Source organism: Sander lucioperca, chromosome 21 (assembly GCF_008315115.2).
Source record: "Sander lucioperca isolate FBNREF2018 chromosome 21, SLUC_FBN_1.2, whole genome shotgun sequence".
NCBI lineage: Eukaryota > Metazoa > Chordata > Actinopteri > Perciformes > Percidae > Sander > Sander lucioperca.
The window spans coordinates 19,083,263-19,108,054 of NC_050193.1; the positions used below are offsets into that span (position 1 = coordinate 19,083,263).

The window sequence follows — 24,792 nt, forward strand, 5'->3', positions numbered from 1 at the left end:
CTGCTGCTTGATAATTATCACTGACGGCAGCTAGCAGCTAGCAGAGCGAGCTAGCTACCCGCAGGATCGAGACAGGGACCAGGGTAGGTGAATTTAAACAATGTCTGAGTTGAAGACGCATCTTGTTGTCACGTAAGGGCCCTGTTCATGTTGCACAGACATTTTAATTGCATTTTGTGTCTGTTAAGAGGCACAAAGGCCCCGACAACTGCCGTGTTAGCTCAGTGGAAGTTCGTACATGTAGCTGCAGCTACTCTGTGTTCCCTGCACTGATTCAGGTCGGGAATTCTCCTTTAAGAATTAAAGGTGCAGTAGGTGAGATTTATAAAACTACCTTTCTGTCATATCTGCTGAAACTGACCCTATGTTCTAGTAGAACTACAGGAAGCAGGTCATTAAAATAAATCCAGCTCCTCTGGCTCCACCTACAGCCTGGAGAGAGATTTACAAAAATACACAGCTCTGTTCAGATGGACCAATCAGGGCCAGGGGGGTGTCTAACTGTTCAGATGCACCAATCAGGGCCAGGGGGGGGTGTCTAACTGTTCAGATGCACCAATCAGGGCCAGGGGGGGGTGTCTAACTGTTCAGATGCACCAATCAGGGCCAGGGGGAGTGTCTAACTGCGTGTCAATCACTGCTCATGCACACGCATTCATTCTCCCTTGTGGGGGGAGGGGCTTAGGAGACCGTTTTGGGCTTTAGCAGAAAGGGGGGGGGGGACTGAGAAGTTGTTGATGTTCACATTTTTTGGCTAAGTCCTGGATCTTCACAATCCTACCTACAGCGTCATGTTAACAACAAACACAAGTCTGGCTGCAGGTATTTGGGAACAAAAAAAGGATTTTTATTGAACGTCTGTCACATAACAGCAGTCAGATATTCTCTGCACAAGTACCTGATGTTCTGAAGTAGCGCGGTGCAACAAACTCTTCTTAGGATGCAACAAAGTTAAGATGTGCATGATGTTTTTTGAATATTAAGTTCATATAAAAGGCTGCTCCTGTGTGTGAAAGCCCTTTGAATAAGTCTGTCTGAAGTCTTTCTGCATCAGTCTCAGCAGGAAGGAGAGTGAGGCGTAGAAAGGAGAGGTGGATCCAATTCTAAATAATAATAATAAGGATAAAGTGTGGGTGGACTTCAGGACTCCAGCCGACACATGGGGCTGTCGTAGACCATCTGGAGGTTGACTTTGTGTCCCACCAGCTCTCTGATGTTGTTGATGCCGTATTTAATCATGGTGGGCCTGCAGGGAGAGGAGAAGGCTCAGTGAGAAAATCACTTCTTACATTAACGGTAGTTTATATCACAGACAGTTAAAGACATGGACACAGCCACGCCGTACACTTCGACGGAGACCAGTGAAGGATATTAGAAGATCTTTCCCGGTGATGGCTGAGCGTTACTGAGCAGCCTCCAACTGAGCTTGAAGACGTAGATGTGACGTGAGCAACCTGTCTGAAAGTTGGAAGTCTTCTGGTAGCTGTGCCAAGAGAAATCTCAATCATTCCCAATCTAGCAGAGACGGAGAGCGTAGGTATATGTAAGGAGATAACATAGACACAGGCTAATTATTGATCACTAAAATGATAGTTAACATTAGTAATTAAACTTAAACAGCTAATGGAAGTCCAAACTGCCTGAGAGCTTCTCCTGTACTATACGGTAATTCCTCTACTATGAGACAGTAAGTCTCGTGGTTATGACCCAATCGTTAGCCTATTTTTATAAAAACGTCTGCTACGGAGCCATAACGTGAGCTACAAGGTAATGGAGATTGATAACCTTAACGATGGCTCAGTTCCATCAAGTGTCCCAGGAAGATATTTCAGTGAGTCAGCATGAACAATACCAGGACCTCTCCTAAGTGGAACACAGCCATCATTAATGGGTTTAAACACACCTGTGCTGTTCCTACTATGACGTGTCAACATGTCTGCTGTGGAAAGGTCTGTTGAGTGGCTGGTAAAGTTGAAACATTCACTAGTGTATGAAAAACTACATTTTGAACCCTGATTATGGGACTTATTTACTGTAAAATGTGCCAAAATTGTCCTGAACACAGCGGGTCTACATTAGTAGTCTGGATCAACAGAAATACGTTGCCAGGATAAGCCTGCCTCTCCCCGCTGCTATCCCAGGGTCAAAACGTATGAAAAAATCCCATTATATCGCCTTATAGTAATACGTATCGTATCACCAGATTCTTGCTGATACACAGCCCTACGAGCTAGCAAGCTAACGTTACACGCTGAAAATGGAAAGTTTGGAAGAAAGACCAAGGGGGTAAGCGTCTCCTCACAACCCTAACCTCCTATGGCGCCATGTTGATGCTACCAAGCCATCAGCTCCCGTTAGCATCCCATTGACTGCCATTCATTTTGACGTCACTTTGACAGAGAATAACTTTACATCTGAAGAGTTTAAAGACTCTATTTGTCCATTGTTTATTTCTAAAGAAACACGACAATGTATAAAAGGCTCCATTACCTTGTAGCTCACGTTATGGCTCCGTAGCAGACGTTTTTATAAAAATAGGCTAACGATTGGGTCATAACCACGAGACTTACTGTCTCATAGTAGAGGAATTACCGTATAGTACAGGAGAAGCTCTCAGGCAGTTTGGACTTCCATTAGCTGTTTAAGTTTAATTACTAATGTTAACTATCATTTTAGTGATCAATAATTAGCCTGTGTCTATGTTATCTCCTTACATATACCTACGCTCTCCGTCTCTGCTAGATTGGGAATGATTGAGATTTCTCTTGGCACAGCTACCAGAAGACTTCCAACTTTCAGACAGGTTGCTCACGTCACATCTACGTCTTCAAGCTCAGTTGGAGGCTGCTCAGTAACGCTCAGCCATCACCGGGAAAGAGACTTCACTGGTCTCCGTCCAGAGACACGGGACCTGCTGATCCAGTTATATACTGTCTATGAGAAACACAGTTTGTTTTCTCTCTATATGTGACACATTCATAGTCAGCGTGGCGTGTTCACCTTTCCAGAGACAGTCCCCAGGCGATCACAGACACGTCTTCAGGGAGACCCATGGGCAGCAGCATCTCTGGTCTGAACACCCCCGAGTTTCCCACCTCCACCCACTTCTGGAGTCCTGTATGCACGACAACGAGACAAATTATATACAGCTGACACACACACACACACACACACACATACACACTAAACAGCACTGTCCTACAAAGACTCGAGTTGCACGATATTGACAAAATGTGATATTGCGATACTGAGCATGAATGTTGCGATATCAGTATTCATTTCGATATTCTTAAAGCAGCCATATTATGCTCATTTTCAGGTTCATAATTGTATTTTAAGGTTGTACCAGAATAGGTTTACATGGTTTAATTTTCTAAAAACACCATATTGTTGTTGTACTGCACCGCTCTCTCTCACTGCTGCAGATCCTCTTTTCAGCTGGTCTCTGTTTTAGCTACAGAGTGAGACCTCTTTTCTTCTTCTTCTTCTGGACTATCTTTGATTGCACTGCACATGCCCAGTAGCTCAGATGTAGATCATGTCAGCTAGCTAGCTCCATAGACAGTAAAAGAAAGGCTTTTTCTACAACTTCAGTCAGTTACAAGGCAGGATTAGCTGGGAGACTTCTAAATGAGGGCGCACATGGAAGTAGTTCTTTTGTAGATTATGGTGAACTTGTGTGTGTTGTAGCAGTGCTTTGCTATTGAGAACGAGGTAGCATGCTAGCGTTAGCTACGAGCTAATGGTTGCGGTTAGCCTGCTGGTTTTGGCTTGTGACGTCACAAGCCGTGCCAATTTTGACCAGCTCACCCAGAGACTGAAGGCAGGACACATTCAGAAACCGTATCTCACTCTAAACACCATGGATGGATTTTATCAAAGTTTGTATGTGTGTGGAAGCACCAGAGACACAAAATAACACCCCAAATCCCAGAAAAGGTGATTTTTTCATAATATGGGCACTTTAAAGCTACAGTCCGTAGTTTCTGGCGCCCCCATGAGGAATTCTAAGTAATGACAACAACACTGCCGGTGCGTCCACATGATGCAAGGCTGCCCCCTTCTAGTCTGACTAAGATCTGTAAGATTTCACTAACAGAGCCAGATCATCCAGAGGGGTTGTACTTTACCTTCGTGGTAGCTGAACACCTCCATGCTGGGCTCTGTGTACGGGTTGTAGGCAGGCTTGAAGCGAAGTTTGGTAATTCCTAGAAAAAGAAACAAGATTTGTAACCTGACTCCACCAGATGGATCGCTTCTCATTTGCTCAACATATCCATCTGGGAACTTTCCGTTGGAGAACTTTTGGGAAGGGGCAAAAATCCTGGTTAGCTGATTGGATAAACCATCTGTCTATCACCACCTATGTTGGTGATAGACGGGATAAATCAACCAATCAGATCAACGATATATCAAACAACATCTTTTCCTCTGAGAAAAGCCTCCAGTGCCGTTTTTTTGCTCTTCTTTCCACGAAGGAATACTTTCTAGTTCGAATAAAACTTGCTCGATAGCTACGCTCATCTCATCCGTGGAAGCCGCCACGATGTTTAGACTGAACAGTCGCTTCTGGTTGCGTCACACCTAAACCCGCCTCAAAACCAACGCTGATTGGTCGGTCGTTTGGAGAACGGCTCCAAATATTCTCTGTCTCAAGATCTGAGAGTAGAAAACTAGAGCTCGCCAGATCAGGACGGTCTCACGAGGCTAAAAGATTTGTGCGGCTTGAAAATGAACATCAGAAACTGTTGTTATGAGGTCATTTGGCGTCTCTTTGTAGTCGGTTTGTGTCCCTTTGTGGAAGTCATTTTTTCCCATCAGTCTGAAACGCTGGAAAAGCTAGAACACTCAAGAAGCTTAAAGACAAAACTAAAAGCTAAAGAAGTCCGACTACAATCATTAGATCTGAGAAATGTCTTTTAGTTTCCTTCATTCAGTTTGGGTGCTGCCTACAACGGCTCGGGGGCTGCACCTAAACCTTATATCCCAAAATATGAACAATAACGTCGCTGTCAATGGGCTTATATGCTAATGTCAACTACCAACTGTTAGCTTGAAACCATCCAGCAAATAGACGGTACCGTAGGGTGCCGTTATCAGAAACCGGTGATTTAACGCCACCGCTCATTTTACACACAGTTTAACAACAAAACTAAACGCTGAGTGAACATTACTACGTTTTTCATGTTGGTTTTGAGCGGTATGCACCCCCACAACCTGGAAAGCGGTTTTAAAATGTTAATACAGCGTGTCGGGAATACAATGCCTCCTGCAAAGGGAGTCAGAGGGACAGCAGCGTTCGCTAACGTTAGCTTCTTGTCTCATCTGGGGTCTGATAAACAGGAAATTCATCAACTTCAGTGTGCACAATGCTTTACAATAAACTGTAGCTGTCATATTTCACAGGTGCGGATTTCGTCGCTGTTTGTCACTTTGCCAGACGGCCGTTACACACCAACCAGACGGCCGTTACACACTGACCAGACGGCCGTTACACACCGACCAGACGGCCGTTACACACCGACCAGACGGCCGACCGTCGGCAGTAAAGCCAGTCTGACTGATCAGTCTCCCCGAGTTGGTCCAAAAAGACCGAAACGTGTTTCTGGAAACATTTGAAGAGAGAAATAGGCCGTGCAGTTGCTGAATCTGTCTTCATTTCAGATCAACAAAGGTCAGTTTAAAAGATTTTCATCAGATTTTGAGAGACTCTAGTCACGCTCATCCCGCTCCCCGTTTCCTGGTTAGCTCTCCACCAATCAGATGGGTCATTGAGTCTGACTGCCGGCAGTGCCCGCCCCGCCGATTATACATGTCAAATCAGCCAAAATGAAGGCCGACGGCCCCTCTGATGGACGACAGCACGGAGCACACCGAACAGACTCGAGTCACCGACCTCGCCAGACTGTCAGACAGCCGATTATCCCCTCGGTGTGTAGTAGGCTTTAGATTGAGTGCGAAGATTGTGAAGTTTACTCGGCTACTCGCCCTGTTTTTTATTTGGTTGCCAGGATTTTAAAATCAACACAGAGGAAACACTGACCTAGTTTAGTGAAGAACTGATGCAGGATGCCGATCAGGTCTCCCAGCGTGAGGCCGTAGTCTGCCACCACGCCCTCGATCTGGTGGAACTCGGCCAGATGGGTGGCGTCCAGCGTCTCGTTCCTGAACACACGGTCGATGGAGAAATACTTGACGGGGGTGAACTTCTCCTGGTGGATGGACAGTCCAATACAAAGGTGAGGAGGATGGAGGGAGGGAGAGAGAGACAGAGAGATAGAGAGACAGAGAGAGAGAGAGACAGAGACAGAGGTAGAGAGACAGAGAGAGGTAGAGAGACAGAGAGAGAGAGACAGAGAGAGAGGTAGAGAGACAGAGAGAGAGACAGAGAGAGAGAGGTAGAGAGACAGAGAGAGACGGAGAGACAGAGAAACGGAGAGGGAGACAGAGAGAGGGAGAGGAAGAGAGAGAGAGAGAGAAAAGAGCTTTACGGCTAGTGATAACATAAAGTACTGCCCGGTGGGCCTAAGCCACTGGGAATTATTGTTTAATGTGTTTTTAAGATGTTTTTTGAACTACAGTTCTCCCTGGTTTTGTGGAAGCCTAAGGTGTGCGTATTTGACCCCTAATATTGTCTATTGGCACTCAGGTGTACCAAAACTCTTCAGACATCTCTTCACCCAAAGGGATTTATGAATATTAGCTATAAATATTAGCTAGCTTTGTATATACGGTTTGTTTCAGGGATCTAGTTTTAGTTGTTTGCCAGTTGTTCGGTCTTGTCTCGGTCTCAACCCCCCAAAGTCTCGGTCTCAACCCCCCAAAGTCTCGGTCTCAACCCCCCAAAGTCTCGGTCTCAACCCCTCAAAGTCTCGGTCTCAACCCCCCAAAGTCTCGGTCTCAACCCCCCAAAGTCTCGGTCTCAACCCCTCAAAGTCTCGGTCTCAACCCCTCAAAGTCTCGGTCTCAACCCCCCAAAGTCTCGGTCTCAACCCCCCAAAGTCTCGGTCTCAACCCCCCAAAGTCTCGGTCTCAACCCCTCAAAGTCTCGGTCTCAACCCCCCAAAGTCTCGGTCTCAACCCCTCAAAGTCTCGGTCTCAACCCCCCAAAGTCTCGGTCTTGTCTCGGTCTCAACCCCTCAAAGTCTCGGTCTCAACCCCTCAAAGTCTCGGTCTCAACCCCCCAAAGTCTCGGTCTCAACCCCCCAAAGTCTCGGTCTCAACCCCTCAAAGTCTCGGTCTCAACCCCCCAAAGTCTCGGTCTCAACCCCCCAAAGTCTCGGTCTCAACCCCTCAAAGTCTCGGTCTTGTCTCGGTCTCAACCCCCCAAAGTCTCGGTCTCAACCCCCCAAAGTCTCGGTCTTGTCTCGGTCTCAACCCCTCAAAGTCTCGGTCTTGTCTCGGTCTCGAAACACTCTGGTCTTGGTGATGACTTGGTCTCGGTTTAGGTGGTCTTGACTACAACACAAATTGTGCGAGGTATATAGCCCCCTACCCTCCACCTCCCACACCACAAAGAATCTCTCTAGGTATGTCCCCGTTTTGCAGTCCAATGTCTCATAGTCCTTATGTCCCGATAGCATTAGTGGACTGACCACCGTTACTTCCTCCACAGTTAAACAAGTGTGTGTACGAGACGTCAGCTCACCTGTTGTGCCAGTTTATACAGCATGCGTGCACTGACTGCCGTAGTGTGAGTACGTAGGATGTTCTTCTGAGCCTCCTCTATCTTCCAGTCATATTTGTACCTGTAAAAAAGACAGCAGGATATTAAAGCTACAGTACATTGTGTAAGAATTTCTCCCATCTAGCGGTGAAATTGTATATGACAACCAACTGAATATTACTTTCTAGCCCTTCCTCCTACGGTCGCCGAACCTGAAATGATCTCTTAACATCTCCATCGTTTCCACGCAGCTGTTCTAGACACTCCAATATTAACTTTGGTCTTGTTTCTTTGCCTGTCGCGTTGTCGTTTCAATTATCTTTCTCGCTTCCCTAGCGAGTAATCTCCCCCTGGCATTCATCACGGTGCCAATAGGTGTAAGAAGGTGAAAGGCGGAGGTATGTCTCTCTTTGGTTAATGTATTATAAAGATGGAGGTATGTCTCTCTTTGGTTAATGTATTATAAAGATGGAGGTATGTCCCTCTTTGGTTAATGTATTATAAAGATGGAGGTATGTCCCTCTTTGGTTAATGTATTATAAAGATGGAGGTATGTCCCTCTTTGGTTAATGTATTATAAAGATGGAGCTATGTCCCTCTTTGGTTAATGTATTATAAAGATGGAGGCGCTACATGGCGGCCGTCATTCCAGTGAGTATCTCGTATGTATTCTGAATGATTCTGAATGTCAGATTCTACTCTTTTGAGAATACTTTGATTAGTTGGTGGAAGTAATTACACATGAATGAGCTCATATTTGTGAAAGAACAAAGTTTTTTTTTTGCTAAGAATCAACTCAAAACATTACACAATGTAGGTTTAAGTCGCCATCCACTTCCGGGATTGTTCAGGTGTTGCCAGAAATATCCCGCTGTCTGCCGGATGTCCGTCTACTTCCTCTGTCTCTGTGTTGGCGTTCTAACCTCCGGTGGATTTCTGAGGACTATGGTTAACTGCTCCTCAGATCTCTGCAGGGTAAATCCAGACAGCTAGCTAGACTATCTGTCCAATCTGAGTTTTCTGTTGCACAACTAAAACTACTTTTGAACGTACACATTAGTGCTGGGCGGTATACCGGTTCACACCGACCACTGGTGTATACTTTCGGTATGATATGAATTTTTAATACACCGCCGTAACGTTCGGAACGCTGTTTCAGATGGGACCCTTTTCAATGTTGCGCTTCTAAACACGCATGGTGCAACTGTAGAGGGTAAACAGTAGTGCTCTGGTGTTACCTTACGGTGAAGATGGATAGGACAGACATTGACAGTTCTGAAATCGAAGCTGCAGAACTAGTAGAACATGATGACAAAGAAGAACTTGTGCCAAAAAGAGGAGCCATGTCGGTTGTTTGGAGGTTTTTTGGTTTTAAAAAAATCGTGCTAACTGTACTCGTCGTGCTAACGTTACTTGGCCGTGCTAACGTTAAGACCTGTCACCTCAAGCATGCAGCGGCGCAACATAATGAACGCAATAACAATCCACCTACGGTCGACAGACCGTCGAGAAAGACGGGTTCAGAGCAATGATTAAAACACTGGATTTAGGATGTCTTGCCTCGCCGAAATACTTCCGCCAATCTACTAACGTTATTCAAACACCACCGAAGCAAGCTGACAGCGGAGCTACGCCCACTGTTCTACAACAACCTAACGTTACCTGGGGTCAAGGTAGTGTTTAAACAGCAATCTTACAACTATTTTGTTTTGAAAAGGAAGCATGTTAAAGTTGTTGGTGTGTATTTAAGTTTATTTTACTACTTTGTATTTTGCACAATAAAAAACTAGTTTAGATTCTGTAACTGTTTGATGTATTCTCCTTCCTATAACGTTACTGTATAATGTTGTGGAGCCAAGCAACCCTTCAGTAATCAAACTTTTAGTGAATATGATGACACTGAAATGTTTATTTTTATATTCTGACAGTACTGAATACTGACAGTAGAATAAGCCATTATAAACCTATATAAAGACCCAGTCAAGCAAAAGAAAGAAAATACCGCGAAACCACCAGAATCTTAAAAAATACCGTGATACAAATGTTTGGTTAGTACACATGTTCCACCAAAACAAGTTCATTCCTGAGACTATTTAGCAGAGGCACCGTGGCTCCGTCTGGAGCTTAGCCCCGCCCACAATGATTGTGATTGGTTTAAAGAGATGCCAACAAACCAGAGCACGTTTTTCTCCCATCCCAGAATGCTGTGTGGACTAGACAGACCTTCCTCTGCAGAGCTGTGATAGCCTCGTGAGAGCGTCCTGATCTGGCGAGCTCTAGTTTTCCACTCTCAGATCAGTCTGGCATCTTGAGACAGAGAAAATTTGGAGCCGTTCGCCCAACAACCGACCAATCAGCACTGGTTTTGAGGTGGGTTTAGGTGTGACCCAACAGGAAGCGACTGTTCAGTCTAAACGACGTGGCGGCTTCCACAGATGAGATGAGCGTAGCTATCGAGCACGTTTTATCCGAATTAGAAAGTATTCCTTCATTGAAAGAAGAGCAAAAAACCGCACTGGAGGCTTTTCTCAGAGGAAAAGATGTGTTTGCTCTTCTCCTGACTGGTTTCAGCAAGAGTTTGATATATCGTTGATTTGGCCCGTCTATCACCAACATAGGTGGTGATAGACAGATGGTTTATCCAATCAGCTAACCAGGATTTTCGCCCCTTCCCAAAAGTTCTCCAACAGAAAGTTCCCAGATGGATATGCCGAGCAAATGCCGAGCCATCCATCTGGAGTCAGGTTAGCGTGGTGGAGGAAGGTCTGGCAATGCGAGACGAGATATTCGGTAGTATTGTCAAAGACTGTTTGAAAACGGATTAATTTTTACGTGTGACTGCGTCTCACCCTTGTGAGCCGAAGCCTCCCTCTGAGTGGACCTTCTTCACTCTCTCCAGGTAATCCTGCGGGAACTCGTGGGCGAGAGCTGGGTCTGAAAAAAAAAACGATGTTCAGAGTAAAATGACAGGGATGGACGCTAATATTACATAGCCATATTTATTCTGCTCTTATAAGATAACTGCTAATACACCGCACACATTTATATTTAATTCATATTACTCTAAACCACCTTCTGTAAACCAGCTGTACACTGCTGTCTACACTGCACTATATTTCTTGTCCTGTCTATAACTGTCCATACTTGTAAATCACATTGCACTTTTCTGCTCTTTTTGCACTTCTGGTTGGACGCAAACTGCATTTCATTGTCTTTGTGCTCTGCACAATGACAATAAAGTTGAATCTAATCTAATATTTGTAAGCACTGGCCCCATAGGCCACCAAGACCCTAAATATGGTGGCCAAAGTAAATTTTTTTGTGGCCCAAATGTAAACTTATAAAACAGAAAAGACTATTTAATGAAATTTAACATCACTCCGTAACTATAAGCTTTATCAAAGAGCAGAGTTTTAAGTTTTTAAGTTAGGGCTGGACGATTTTGGCTAAAATAATTAATACTAATCACGATTAATCTAACAAGTTACCTCGATTACGATTATTGAACGATTATTTAAAAAAAAAAAAATCTTTTCTTATACTGTAAATATGTTCACGGTTATTTTTTCTAATGAAAGAATTAGAATTTTTTCTTTGTGATTCTAAAATAAGGAAACAACACACAGATAGCAATTAATGCTTATTTATTAAATATTTCAAACAATTGAACTAAAATCTACAAAACGTCTTATAAAAAAAAGTAATTTAAGTTTTAATGTAAAAATAAAAAGTTTCCTAAAAATGTAGAAAATAAATAACAAATGTCCATCATAACATTAACGGGAACCTGTGGTTAACTGTCTTTTCGGAGTTAAACTCCACGGCCGTCTCACACACACACACACACACACACACACACACACACACACACACACCAGGCGAGGCGGGGTCTGTTCTGAGTAATAAAGCCCCGTCTGTGTTGAGCCAAACATTACGTGAATTACTACGAGAATGGACGTGCATTTAATAAAGGAAAAGTGCACAAGTATTAGCATCATTTGTTGTTGTTGTATGTGACGCTAAGGTCTAGTGACGATGCTATAAAGACCGTTGCCGTGGTTACATCCCTCCCTTACCCCTCCTACCAGTCCCTATGGCCACTTGGCCAGTGGGAATGCAAACGGGAAAAAAGATTTTGGGGGAGTGTAGTTCTTAGAACTGCTTAGAAGTGTACTTTTCCTCTAAAAAGTACAAGTACTATCCGATCGGAAAGCACCTATGGTCGCAGACTGCACGGGGCGGAGTCACGTGACTACACACGCGGCGGCCGTAATATGTTTTAAGGGGAAAGTACATTAACACACTGTGGGCGGCCGCGGAAATATTAATAGGATTAAAAGACCGAAATAACCGACTTGGTAAAATTACGTCGGTTATAGGCTCTGAATTTCGGTTACGATTATTTTTCGATTAATCATCCAGCCCTATTTTAAGTCTTAAATGTGGTGACTAGTTCAACGATAGCCAGACGGATTCTTTGAAGAGGATGGAAGAATGAAGGGGGGCTTGTGAGACGGCTAGGGGTGGCAGTGTTTGAAAAGATGTCATATAACCGGTTTGCCAGATTGGATGTCTAGACTAGAAAATGGGGAAAGTACCTGAACTCTGTGGTGGGCTCCTAAAGCCTGTTTTACAGTTCTATGGAGGCTGCAATGTTGGATGCAATGTTACCAAGACACGGCTGAGCGACGTGCGTGGCTGCGACGTGTGGTTACATGTTTCGAGAGGTGACGTCAGGCTACAGCGTAGGGTTTGGCGTAGACGCAGAGGGGTCTGCAGGGGTACGACGTCGATTCTACGCAGAAGCATAAAACGGCCTTAACACTACGTTTACACGTGGGCGGCTACTGAACTTTCTGGAAGCTCCTAAGAAGCTTTGTGCTGGGGAGAGACGTGTATGATGGACTTATGGTGTTGTCATTTAAACATAGGGCTGAGCAATATTTCAATCAATTATATTATATTCATATTCAATTTATTCGATATCGTGATATGAGACTAGATATCGTCTTAGATTTTGAAGAATTGTAATATTGTTACGTGGTAAGTGTGGTCTTTTCCTGGTTTTAAAGGCTGCATTACAGTAAAGTGATGTCATTTTCTGAATTTACCAGACTGTTGTAGCTGTTCTATTATTTCTATTATTTGCCTTTAACCACTCAGTCATTATATCCACATTATGATGGTTATTTATCTAAAATGTGGAAGATATTTTGTGAAAGCATCAATAGTCATCGAGGTATTTGATTTTCTCCATATCGCCCAGCCCTATTTATACATATGTTTATTTAGTTTAATGTCCATTTTGTTGCTGTTTGGTTGAATGGTCTTGAAAATTGTAGTTACTGTGTCATCTTTCTTCAGTTCTAGACTGCCGGGGGACCCACTGAGCTCCTCTCTCCTCTCTCTTTCCATCTGTGTGCATCCATGTCCTAGAAATGCTTGTTACTAACTCAGCTCTGGGGAGCTTATCACCCAGAGTCCTTATGTCTTTTTGCCTAGCAGTTTTCCTTGGATTAGGATGGCACCTAAATCATGGTTGCAGCTGTCGCCGTGGCCCTGCTCCACTTCTTGCTACGCCCTGCTTCAACCTGCAGTGCCCTGCTACGTCCTGCTATGCCCTGCTACGTCCTGCAGTGCCCTGCTATGTCCTGCTACGTCCTGCAGTGCCCTGCTACGCCCTTCAGTGCCCTGCTACGTCCTGCAGTGCCCTGCTACGTCCTGCTACGTCCTGCAGTGCCCTGCTACGCCCTTCAGTGCCCTGCTACGTCCTGCAGTGCCCTGCTACGCCCTGCAGTGCCCTGCTACGTCCTGCAGTGCCCTGCTACGCCCTGCAGTGCCCTGCTACGCCCTGCAGTGCCCTGCTACGTCCTACAGTGCCCTGCAGTGCCCTGCTACGTCCTGCAGTGCCCTGCTACGTCCTGCTACACCCTGCAGTGCCCTGCTACGTCCTGCCACGTCCTGCAGTGCCCTGCTACGTCCTGCAGTGCCCTGCTACGTCCTGCAGTGCCCTGCTATGTCCTGCTATGCCCTGCAGTGCCCTGCTACGTCCTGCTACGCCCTGCAGTGCCCTGCTACGTCCTGCAGTGCCCTGCTACGCCCTGCAGTGCCCTGCTACGCCCTGCAGTGCCCTGCTACGTCCTACAGTGCCCTGCAGTGCCCTGCTACGTCCTGCAGTGCCCTGCTACGTCCTGCTACACCCTGCAGTGCCCTGCTACGTCCTGCCACGTCCTGCAGTGCCCTGCTACGTCCTGCAGTGCCCTGCTACGTCCTGCAGTGCCCTGCTATGTCCTGCTATGCCCTGCAGTGCCCTGCTACGTCCTGCTACGTCCTGCAGTGCCCTGCTACGCCCTGCAGTGCCCTGCTACGTCCTGCAGTGCCCTGCTACGTCCTGCTATGCCCTGCAGTGCCCTGCTACGTCCTGCAGTGCCCTGCTACGCCCTGCAGTGCCCTGCTACGTCCTGCTACGCCCTGCAGTGCCCTGCTACGTCCTGCAGTGCCCTGCTACGTCCTGCAGTGCCCTGCTACGCCCTGCAGTGCCCTGCTACGTCCTACAGTGCCCTGCTACATCCTGCAGTGCCCTGCTACGTCCTATAGTGCCCTGCTACGTCCTGCTACGCTCTGAACTACTACAACTGTCTATTTTGTTGCTATTTTGTTGAATGGTCTGGTATATTGTAGTTACTGCGTCATCTTTTGATTTTTGTCTGGGTAGGTGGTGATGACGAAGAGAGGGAGATGTGTTCATGTTGTGAATTGTACGTTTTGTATTTTATTAACAAAACTAAAAAAGTGACGACTAGGTGGAACGGGAGTAAGAGAGAGAAACCGGCCTCACCGGACAGGAAGAAGGTGTCGTGTGCGTCTCTGGCCGGGTGCTGCTGTGGCTGGAACAGCGAGTCAAAGTTCCAGAAAGAGCTCTCTATGAAGTTGTTGGTCGGCATCTCTGTGAAGCTACAGCAAGCAGAGAGTTACTTAATGTATTTTTTTATTTTTATGGCTGTGTGAAATGTTTAATTTCCGCTGCGATGATTACAGCCACTCACCCCATCTCGAGGAAGATCTGCCTGAACTGCGTTCGCACTTTCATCAGCGGATGCAGATGGCCACAGTCAGGGGCCACGCCCATCGCCTCAAAGTTGTATGGCTTAAACTTCTTCTCCTTCCAGCTGCCACTGCAACGCAACATAAGTAGTGAAAGACCGATTAATGCCAATTTGAGAGAAGTGGCCGACGCCTGTGCTCGCGAGGCGGATTAACAAAAAGAAATGTCTGCAAGCAGCCTCGTCAACGTGGCTGCAGTAGAACCAAGTTAGCTCTACAATTAAACAGACAACACCAACAGTAACAGTGTTCAGGGTCCCCACCAAGCCCCCAGGAAGAGCGCCATGTCTAAAAGCCACCATGGGCTTAGCGGTTAACGGTGGTACTGCACCCCATGGCCCAGAAAGACTTTTCACGTAGACTTTGCATGGCGAAAGAAACGTCTATATTTCAGCGGATAATTTTTTTTTGGGTTACATCAACTTACCAGCCTGAACACATAAAGGGTCCTTGTTTAAAACGTCATGTTTAACATTTTTAACATTAACTAGTAGGCGAATCCAGAGTTATAAAACTAGGCTTTATGAACGTGCATAATGGACGCGAGCAGACTGCACTGTGCATGCTCATATGACTGTTCTCCCAAGGTCCTGTAGCTGTGATAATGGATAATGCTAACGCTAACGGTTGTAATTCACCATGTGTTCTATTAGTCCATCCATGGTATGTATGCTGTAATGCCTGTAACATGGATGAGAGATGAAGCCATGGATGTTATAAAGAGAAGCTGTGTTCACCAAACTGCAGGCTAACCTACTAGCTAGCTACTAGCTAGTAGCACAACATAATGATTACATCTTCTTGCTTGTCTCAATACATCCATCGTTTACTGAGCTAAGCATGTAAACGATCAGGAACAACAAAAACAGTGTTTAACGTTAGTGAATATTTTAGACAATGAAAACGGCGAGTTCATGAGTTCGCCACTTGCAAGAGACACGAGAGAGGAGCTCATGAACGAGCATGTTGCTACGACAACACAAACATACTGTTGCTAGTGCGCATGACCATCGTGACGTCATGGGCCAGTCAACGCGGAAGATCCGAGCTCCATGTCTGCTTTATGCACTTTTGAGCAACTCTCATTGGAGTGAATGGGGCTTCCCGCCGAACACTGTATCCAGTTCTCTTCATACATCCATGGACCTACTGGAATATTATTTTAAGCTACTGCGCTGTTAACAGTGTTCAGGGTCCCCACAGGATTCTTCAAGTTAAAGCTACAGTACGTAGTTTCTGTCTCCCCCATGATGAATTCTAAGTAATGACAACAACGCTGTCGGCGCGTCCACATGATACAAGCCTTCCGTGATCGTGCACTGAGAAATACAGAGAGAGTCGTGTGTGTTAGTATGTGTACAGTGCTGAGCATAAGTGAATACACCATGCTAAAGTTGACTAAAAAGAGGAATACAAAATTTGTACCCTATACCTAGAGATTGGCATGGGGTACTTTCCATAAGATCATCTCTCAATGCAAATCAAACCAGCTATTAGGATAACTGACATAAAACCATGTTAATATCTAGGTATGGTGAAGGGTATGTGATGATGTGGGGTATGGTGAAGGGTATGTGATGATGTGGGGGTATGGTGAAGGGTATGTGATGATGTGGGGGTATGGTGAAGGGTATGTGATGATGTGGGGGTATGGTGAAGGGTATGTGATGATGTGGGGGTATGGTGAAGGGTATGTGATGATGTGGGGGTATGGTGAAGGGTATGTGATGATGTGGGGGTATGGTGAAGGGTATGTGATGATGTGGGGGTATGGTGAAGGGTATGTGATGATGTGGGGGTATAGTGAAGGGTATGTGATGATGTGGGGTATGGTGAAGGGTATGTGATGATGTGGGGGTATGGTGAAGGGTATGTGATGATGTGGGGGTATGGTGAAGGGTATGTGATGATGTGGGGGTATGGTGAAGGGTATGTGATGATGTGGGGTATGGTGAAGGGTATGTGATGATGTGGGGGTGAAGGGTATGTGATGATGTGGGGGTATGGTGAAGGGTATGTGATGATGTGGGGGTATGGTGAAGGGTATGTGATGATGTGGGGGTATGGTGAAGGGTATGTGATGATGTGGGGTATGGTGAAGGGTATGTGATGATGTGGGGTATGGTGAAGGGTATGTGATGATGTGGGGGCCAAGGGAACTTTATCAGGATGCATAGTATCCTGGATCCATGTAATAACTGGCCTTTCAAAATAAAAGTCTGCCTGCCTCTATGGTAATTTAACATAGGGGTGGACTGACTTATGCCCCCTGTATTTTAAGGAAGAACATTTATTTATTCACGATACATTATTCATTCACAAAGAAAATTGGTGTCCTTAAAGATTGGATTTTTCCTAATTTTTGTAATTAAGGCATTAAGATCAATTTCCTAAAGATGATTTTTTATTCCTCTTTTTAGTCAACTTTAGCATGGGTGTGTAAACTTCTGCTGAGCACTGTATGTGTATGTATAATGTATAAAGTAATGTCTTCCCTTTAAGAGAAGAGAAAGTTTTGACTTCTGTTTCAGTAAACTACAGCGTCCCTCCGTCTTTATAGCCAGGAGGTTTTCGACAATACAGAATATTTGTCCCGAGTCTTTTGAGGCTCATTTTAATTCTGCAGCTGAGAAGATTAAGGCATCAGATCTACGCTGTACACAATCTGCACAGAGAAGTAAAAGCAGCATCAATTTAACATATATTTGGGAACATCTGGACGCTGCTTTTAGCTTAATCCCCCTCTCTGATAGGATTTCATGCCAACCTTTTCATTCTGCTGGCGTTGTAATGCCTCATCCTCAGCATGAAACCAGTATAAGCTGCATTATGAGCATTTTATCTTATATTTATGCTTTTTATTTTTAGGTATCTCACAGAAACAGTGACTACTTCAAGGTGCCCAAAAGTTTTCATTAACATACAGATGGACATTGAGATTTTTGTATGACAATGTTAAATGGAAAATACGGCCGGTTTTGTCAATGGAAAGAAATATTCAAAATCAAAACAGGGTTTCTGCAGGTTTCACCAAGTCAAATTTAAAGCCTAACTCTCCCCAAAATGCAACCTAGGCTCTTTTTGTGTACTTGAGTCAAACTTTAGTTTAAAAGCATATTTAGGACGGAAACGCCACTGTTAAGATGTACCGTATTCTCGTTTTTGGGTCAAATGGCCTTTTGAATGGGAGTGCTAGGGACACTTTGATGCTAGCATCAAAATATCCATCCATCCATCCATCTTCGTCCACTTATCCGGTCTCGGGTCGCGGGGGGAGCAGCCCCAGCAGGGGACCCCAAACTTCCCTTTCCCGAGCCACATTAACCAGCTCCGACTGGGGGATCCTGAGGCGTTCCCAGGCCAGGTTGGAGATATAATCCCTCCACCTAGTCCTGGGTCTTCCCCGAGGCCTCCTCCCAGCTGGACGTGCCTGGAACACCTCCCTGGGGAGGCGCCCAGGGGGCATCCTTACCAGATGCCCGAACCACCTCAACTGGCTCCTTTCGACGCGAAGGAGCAGCGGCTCTACTCCGAGCTCCTCACGGATGACTGAGCTTCTCACCCTATCTCTAAGGGAGACGCCAGCCACCCTCCTGAGGAAACCCATTTCGGTAGCATTAAAATAGCTATTTTTAAAACACTAAGAAGGCTCGGCACGGAACACACCGAGCAGACTCGAGTCACCGACCTCACCAGACTGTCCAACGGCCAATTATCGGCTCGGTGTGTCCGGGCCTTAGGGCTGGGAAAAAAATCTATTTGATTTAAAATCGAGTTGGTAGGTCAAATCGATTCATATTTTCAGTATAGCGTACATACATTTTGCATTCGCCAAATCTTCCTTCAGGGTTTCCGTAGCACGCTCCCTGCAGCGCAGCCCTCTAGTGGCGTTAGCGCTAGCACCAACTCTTCAACAAAGCTTTTCAAACAGTGTACCGTATGAGAAGAGCGGGGCAAGGTGGAAAGCCATAACGGAGGCAATTACCCTCTACATAGCTACGGATATGCTGCCAGTTTACTCTGTTGAGAAGAGAGGCTTTAACAACATGCTGAAAGTTTTGGACGCTCGATATACAGTACATAGCCGCAAGTATTTCTCTGACGTTGCTCTTCCTCAGCTGTATAACAACACTCGGCACTAATTTGGATGTTTAAAGTGCCCATATTATGAAAAAAATCACTTTTTCTGGGATTTGGGGAGTTATTTTGTGTCTCTGGTGCTTCCACACACATACAAACTTTGATAAAATCCATCCATGGTGTTTAGAGTGAGATACGGTTTCTGAATGTGTCCTGCCTTCAGTCTCTGGGTGAGCTGGTCAAAATCGGCACGACGAAACGAGCAGGCTAACCACAACCATTAGCTCGTAGCGTTAGCATGCTAACGCTAATGCTAACGCTAGCATGCTACCTCGTTCTCAATAGCAAAGCACTGCTACAACACACACAAGTTCACCATAATCTACAAAAGAACTACTTCCATGTGCGCCCTCATTTAGAAGTCTCCCAGCTAATCCTGCCTTGTAACTGACCCAAGTTGTAGAAACAGCCTTTCTTTTACTGTCTATGGAGCTAGCTAGCTGACATGATCTACATCTGAGCTACTGAGCATGTGCAAGTGCAATCAAAGATAGTACAGAAGAAGAAGAAGAAAAGAGGTCTCACTCTGTAGCTAAAACAGAGACCAGCTGAAAAGAGGATCTGCAGCAGTGAGAGAGAGCGGTGCAGTACAACAACAATATGGTGTTTTTAGAAAATTAAACCATGTAAACCTATTCTGGTACAACCTTAAAATACAATTATGAACCTGAAAATGAGCTGAATATGGCTGCTTTAACCATCTTTGTTGCACACTGCACAGTGACTTTTCACTTAGAGAAATAGTTTGCCTTGGCAATTTTGTTTATGTTGATGCACTTTAATTAAATACAATAAATATATATTTTTAAAATATATTTACAGTTCGCAGTTATTTTGTTTTAAATGGAAGGGGGGGGGAAATCAAATCGAAAATCGAGTTTTCACCGGGCCTAAAAACTTATTTAAAACGCCAACTATTTTGATAATCAATTAATCGGTTTGAGTCATTTTTTGACTCGGCTCTGAGTGTCTTGGGCTTAAAATGACAGAAACCATCTTTGGGGAAACATTTATTTGACGTGTACTTTGATTTGTTCAGTTTGGTTCACTTATACAGTCAAATCTATGCATCAAACTCTGATGGAAACTCGCTGACATTTAATAGTAGGGCTGTGCAATTAATCAAAATTTTAAAAAGCGATTACGATTTTGGCTCCAAATGATCACAAAAACAGTAATCGACAAACACGATTATTTTACGTTTTGCAAGTAAAGTCTTCATTTGTTTTGTGTTCTGAATGAAAAAAAAAATTTTCAAACGGGAAAAGTATGACGGGAAACGTCACAGTTAAAGGTGTATTCACTGTTGATTTGTTGCACTGTTTTTTTAACTTAAATAATTGCAACATCTTTCCAAAAGTCAATGAGTAATCTTGTCAAATAATCGTGATTTCAGTATTGACCAAAAATAATCGTGATTATGAAGTCCTTAAATTGTGGTTTGGAAATTTTAGACTTTCTAAGACCCCGCGGAAACCCTGCAAAAGCAGCTGTACGTTTGCATGGCTGGTTTAATTTCTTATCAAAAAAGAGAGAAAGATAATGTTTAAGAAAACCACGAAGAACCTTTGATTTTAAGAACAGAATTTCGGAGATATTAAACATTTTCCAGGACTTGCAGACACCCTGCACAACTCATTCTTACGTGGCCAACATCTCAATTTTCAATGAATAGTTTGCTTCCGTTACATCATGTTGTCCTGCCCTGCCTTTAGGACAAAGTCCACATCTTTGGACTTGTCCCCTTGTATGGGCCGGAGGTTTCTCTGTGTCCCCGGTCTGAGCCCATGCACACCGTCACTGACAGACGGAGCAGAGCAGACGGGACACGTTGTCTAGCTGTGGTCAGCAAACAATTAGAGATGCACCGATAGTCCGGCCGGTGACCAGAATTAGGGCTGAACGATTAATCGCATTTACGATAATATCGCGATATGATAATATCGCGATATGATAAAACGCGATTTTCTAATCGCAAAGGCTGCGATTAGACATGCCCTTGACATGCGCGACTAAATCACGCGATATGATCAAACGAGATTTCCTAACCACAAAGGCTGCACCGGGCTGCACTCTGGTCACGTAACACGGGAGCGTAACAAGAGTTAACTTGACAACTGTACATTGACAATGGCCTCAGGCTCGACAGAACCAGGCACTGAAGGAATGTTAGTGTCAAAGAGGAACAGTACATCAGTCGTGTGGGACTATTTTGGCTTTAAAAAAGAAGATGTTGCCCAGCGTCAGGTATTGCGCAAAACCTGCCTTGTTATAGTTGCTACTTCACAGGGAAACACTACCAACCTGTACCAGCACCTAAAAGCACACCACAAAGCACTGTATGATAGATGTATAGCTAAAAAAACAAGCAGTGTGCAAAATAATCCAAGTACTCGGCAAGGATCAGTGACCGAAATGTTTGCAAGTGTTACGCCATATGAACGCACTTCAAAACGGCACGTGGAAATCACCGAAGCAGTAGCCCAATGCATCGCGAAAGACATGATGCCCAGAAGACCACACAGGGGAAAACATAGCTGCTGGCCTGAGAGAGGGGCTTGAATGCTGGGATCTCAATGAAGACAACCTTGTCTGCATAACAACGGACAACGCGTCAAATATGGTGAAGGCAGCTGAACGAGTGGACCAGGCTCCAGTGTTTCGGACACAGATTACATCTTGCCATTGGTAAGTTATTTTGTGTGTGTGTGTGTGTGTGTGTGTGTGTGTGTGTGTGTGTGTGTCTGACTGTGTGACTGACTGTGTGTGAGAGAGACTGTGTGAGAGAGAGAGACACTGTGTGTGTGTGTGTGTGTGTGTGTGTGTGTGTCTGACTGACTGTGTGACTGACTGTGTGTGAGAGAGACTGTGTGAGAGAGACTGTGTGAGAGAGAGAGACACTGTGTGTGTGTGTGTGTGTGTGTGTGTGTGTGTGTGTGTGTGTGTGTGTGTGTGTGTGAGAGAGAGAGAGAGTGAGTGTAATGGTTAAACATTGTATCACACAACTGCAACTGTATGAGTTACACTATTCTTATTTAATTTTCCTCCAGAAAATGCAATCAAAGATGGTAGAGTATCAAGAGCGATAGGGCTGTGCAAGAAGTTGGTGGGGCACTCCTCCCACAGTTGGAGGAAAAAGGCAGCGCTCACTGAGGCACAGAAGGAGCTTAAACTTCCTGAACACTCCCTCATTACTGAGTGCCCAACAAGATGGGGGTCCAAAGAGAAAATGATTGCCAGAGTGCTGGAACAGGCAAAAGCCATATCGCAGGTATTGTCAGGTGACCGACATGCACGCTCCCTCATCCCAACCTGGCAGGATACTGAAGTGTTGGAGTCCATTCATAAGGCACTGCATCCTCTCTCAGAATTTACAGATGCTCTTTCTGGAGAGGAGTATGTGAGCATCTCCTACCTCAAGCCAGTTCTCCACCTTCTGGCAACATCAGTCTTGGCTGAAGATGCTGAGGACACTGATCTGACTAGATCAATTAAAACCAAGGTCCTGGCATACCTCAACGACAAGTATAGTGACCTCAACACCAGGAGCTTTTGGATGTTGCGTCGTTCATGGACCCTAGGTTCAAAACGCAATACATCAGCGCAGACAACCTTCCTGCTATTAAGGCCCGACTGAAGACAGAAATGCTGGAATCAGCAAGACGAACACACCAGGTTAATAATCCTTGAAAATAATACTTCCACAAATGTATAATATTTATATAAGCTAACTGCAAAACTAATGTCTCTTTTCCCATCTGACAGGAGAAGAGGTCTCGCACTGAAACAGTTCAAAATCCTCCAAGTGCACAGCCCTCTGGGGGAAAGGCAAAGAAGTCTCTTGGTAGCCTTTTTAAAACCAGTGTGACCTCTTCAGCTTTGCCTCTGCCACTTGAAGATGCCGTGGAGGCAGAGTTGAATAGTTACCTGTTGACCCGTCATTGACGGAGAGGATGATCCCTTGGCCTGGTGGAAGGTGCACAACATTCACTTTCCACAACTGTGCAATATAGCCCGCAAATATCTTTGTGTGCCAGCCACAAGTGCCCCCTCAGAGCGTCTCTTCAGCACTGGAGGGAATATAGTGACTTGCACTCGCTCATCCTTAAAGCCAGCAAAAGTAGATATGCTGGTCTTCCTAGCAAAAAACCTGTGAGCTAGGATCATTATGGCTGGCAGTGCCATACTCATTGTGCACTTTAGTTAGTGTGGTGTGTTGACGTTACTGACTGCAGATAATCAAGATGTTCAGCCAGTTTCAATTTAATTTAATTTTTTTTTTGTACAATTGTTATTATGTTAACTTTGATTTACCTAAATATTTTCAAAGAGGTACAGGCAGGTATTTGCTCTCCTTTATTTCTCTGCACTTTGTGTGTAATGTTACTGACTAGAGAGATCAGAAGATGTGTGTATATTTTTTATTTATTTTTTATTTATTTAAAGACTGTCTAGCAGTTCATAGATGGCATTTAAAAAGCGCAATCCACATGTTTATATATCATGTTTCTTGAAGTGAATTATCTAAAAAACTGAGTGTGGTAAAACCACAGATTTTTTATTTATTTATGTTCTGATGTTTACAAGATTGGAAGTTCAAATATACTACTTTGATTGAAGTAGTTAAATAAAAATGTCATTCATCAATTCATGCATCACCTCATGTCTTCATAACAGAGGTCTGGCTTCCAGAAAATATCAGTTTCATACAGAAGACAAAAAGCTTAAAAAATAATCGAATATCGAATCGTAATCGCAATATTGGTGAAAAAAATCGCAATTAGATTATTTTCAAAAATCGTTCAGCCCTAACCAGAATTGGCCGGTTTTCACGTGCTCGCCCATGACCGGCGACCAGCAGGTCAGTCTGACATATGGTGATTTCATGCCGGTCAACGCTCCAATTAACTGACAACATAAGTTATACCAGTTACAGTTCTCAAGGACGCACGCACACACGGACGCCACAGCACGGACGCCACGGCACGGACGCCACGGCACGGACGCCACAGCACGGACGCCACGGCACGGACGCCACGGCACGGACGCCACAGCACGGACGCCACAGCACGCTCTCTTTTTCCTTTCTCTCAACTTCTCCGCCGTGTCGGCGCTATTCTCCACATGTAGGAACCTGGTGAATTAACCTGCAACATGTCAGCTGTTTGGGAATTCTTCAGCGTGTGTGCAGAAGATAACAAGTTTACAATATGCAACACCTGCAAGGAGAAAGTAGGGCGTGGAGGGACGACACCAAAAACCTAAATCACATTTCTTTAGTTGATATTGATGTGAAAAGAAGGAAATGGTTCTAACATTGCTCTTTAGATGTGTGTGAATGTCCCACACCAGGTGTAATTTATATAGTTCTATTTTATAGTGATCCATTATCTGCTCAACACATGTTCTATTAAAGAAAAGATAGAAAATAAATATGTGTGTGTGCTGTAAAGTGGTTAGAAAAAATGAAATCGGAATCGGCTAAAATCACTATCAGCTGGCCTAACTCAAAGAAAATCAGAATCGGCCTAGAAAGTTGTAATCGGTGCATCTCTACAAACATTAAAAAATACTTACACTTGGACTAAATAAGTAGAAGGCAGAGTTACTTGTGGTTCCTTGAGTCTGTGAGGCAACAGTCTTTGACGTAGGCTACATTTACATTGCTACGTTTTGGTTTGAAAACATATCTTTTACTACGTTTCCACCTCGCATTCACACAGCTCTGACGTCTCAGTAGGGTTGGGTACTGAAACCTAAAATGACGAAAAAGTGATTTTTTTCATAATATGGGCACTTTAAATAAAAAGTGTCCTGAGATTGTGTCCATTAGGATTTGACACTACACATAAAACCTAATAAAACTGAACTGAAGTAGTGGG

At 44.6% G+C, this 24,792-nt stretch overlaps 1 protein-coding gene and 1 non-coding gene across 2 annotated transcripts in view; both read right to left on the reverse strand.

The window, feature by feature from the left end:
• Positions 1–825: 825 nt before the first annotated feature.
• farsa (phenylalanyl-tRNA synthetase subunit alpha) overlaps positions 826–24,792 on the reverse strand; it is a 28,039-nt gene continuing 4,072 nt past the window's right edge. Inside the window, exons 6-13 of the mRNA XM_031295143.2 lie at positions 14,713–14,841; positions 14,505–14,620; positions 10,516–10,600; positions 7,649–7,748; positions 6,044–6,212; positions 4,131–4,208; positions 3,001–3,115; positions 826–1,246 (exon numbers count right to left, since the gene is read on the reverse strand). Of these exons, the coding sequence (XP_031151003.1) occupies positions 1,141–1,246; positions 3,001–3,115; positions 4,131–4,208; positions 6,044–6,212; positions 7,649–7,748; positions 10,516–10,600; positions 14,505–14,620; positions 14,713–14,841 (898 nt within the window). The 3' untranslated portion in view covers positions 826–1,140. The remainder of the gene's footprint in view (positions 1,247–3,000; positions 3,116–4,130; positions 4,209–6,043; positions 6,213–7,648; positions 7,749–10,515; positions 10,601–14,504; positions 14,621–14,712; positions 14,842–24,792) is intronic.
• On the reverse strand, positions 20,605–20,740 carry LOC116046788. The gene has a single exon (XR_004104225.1).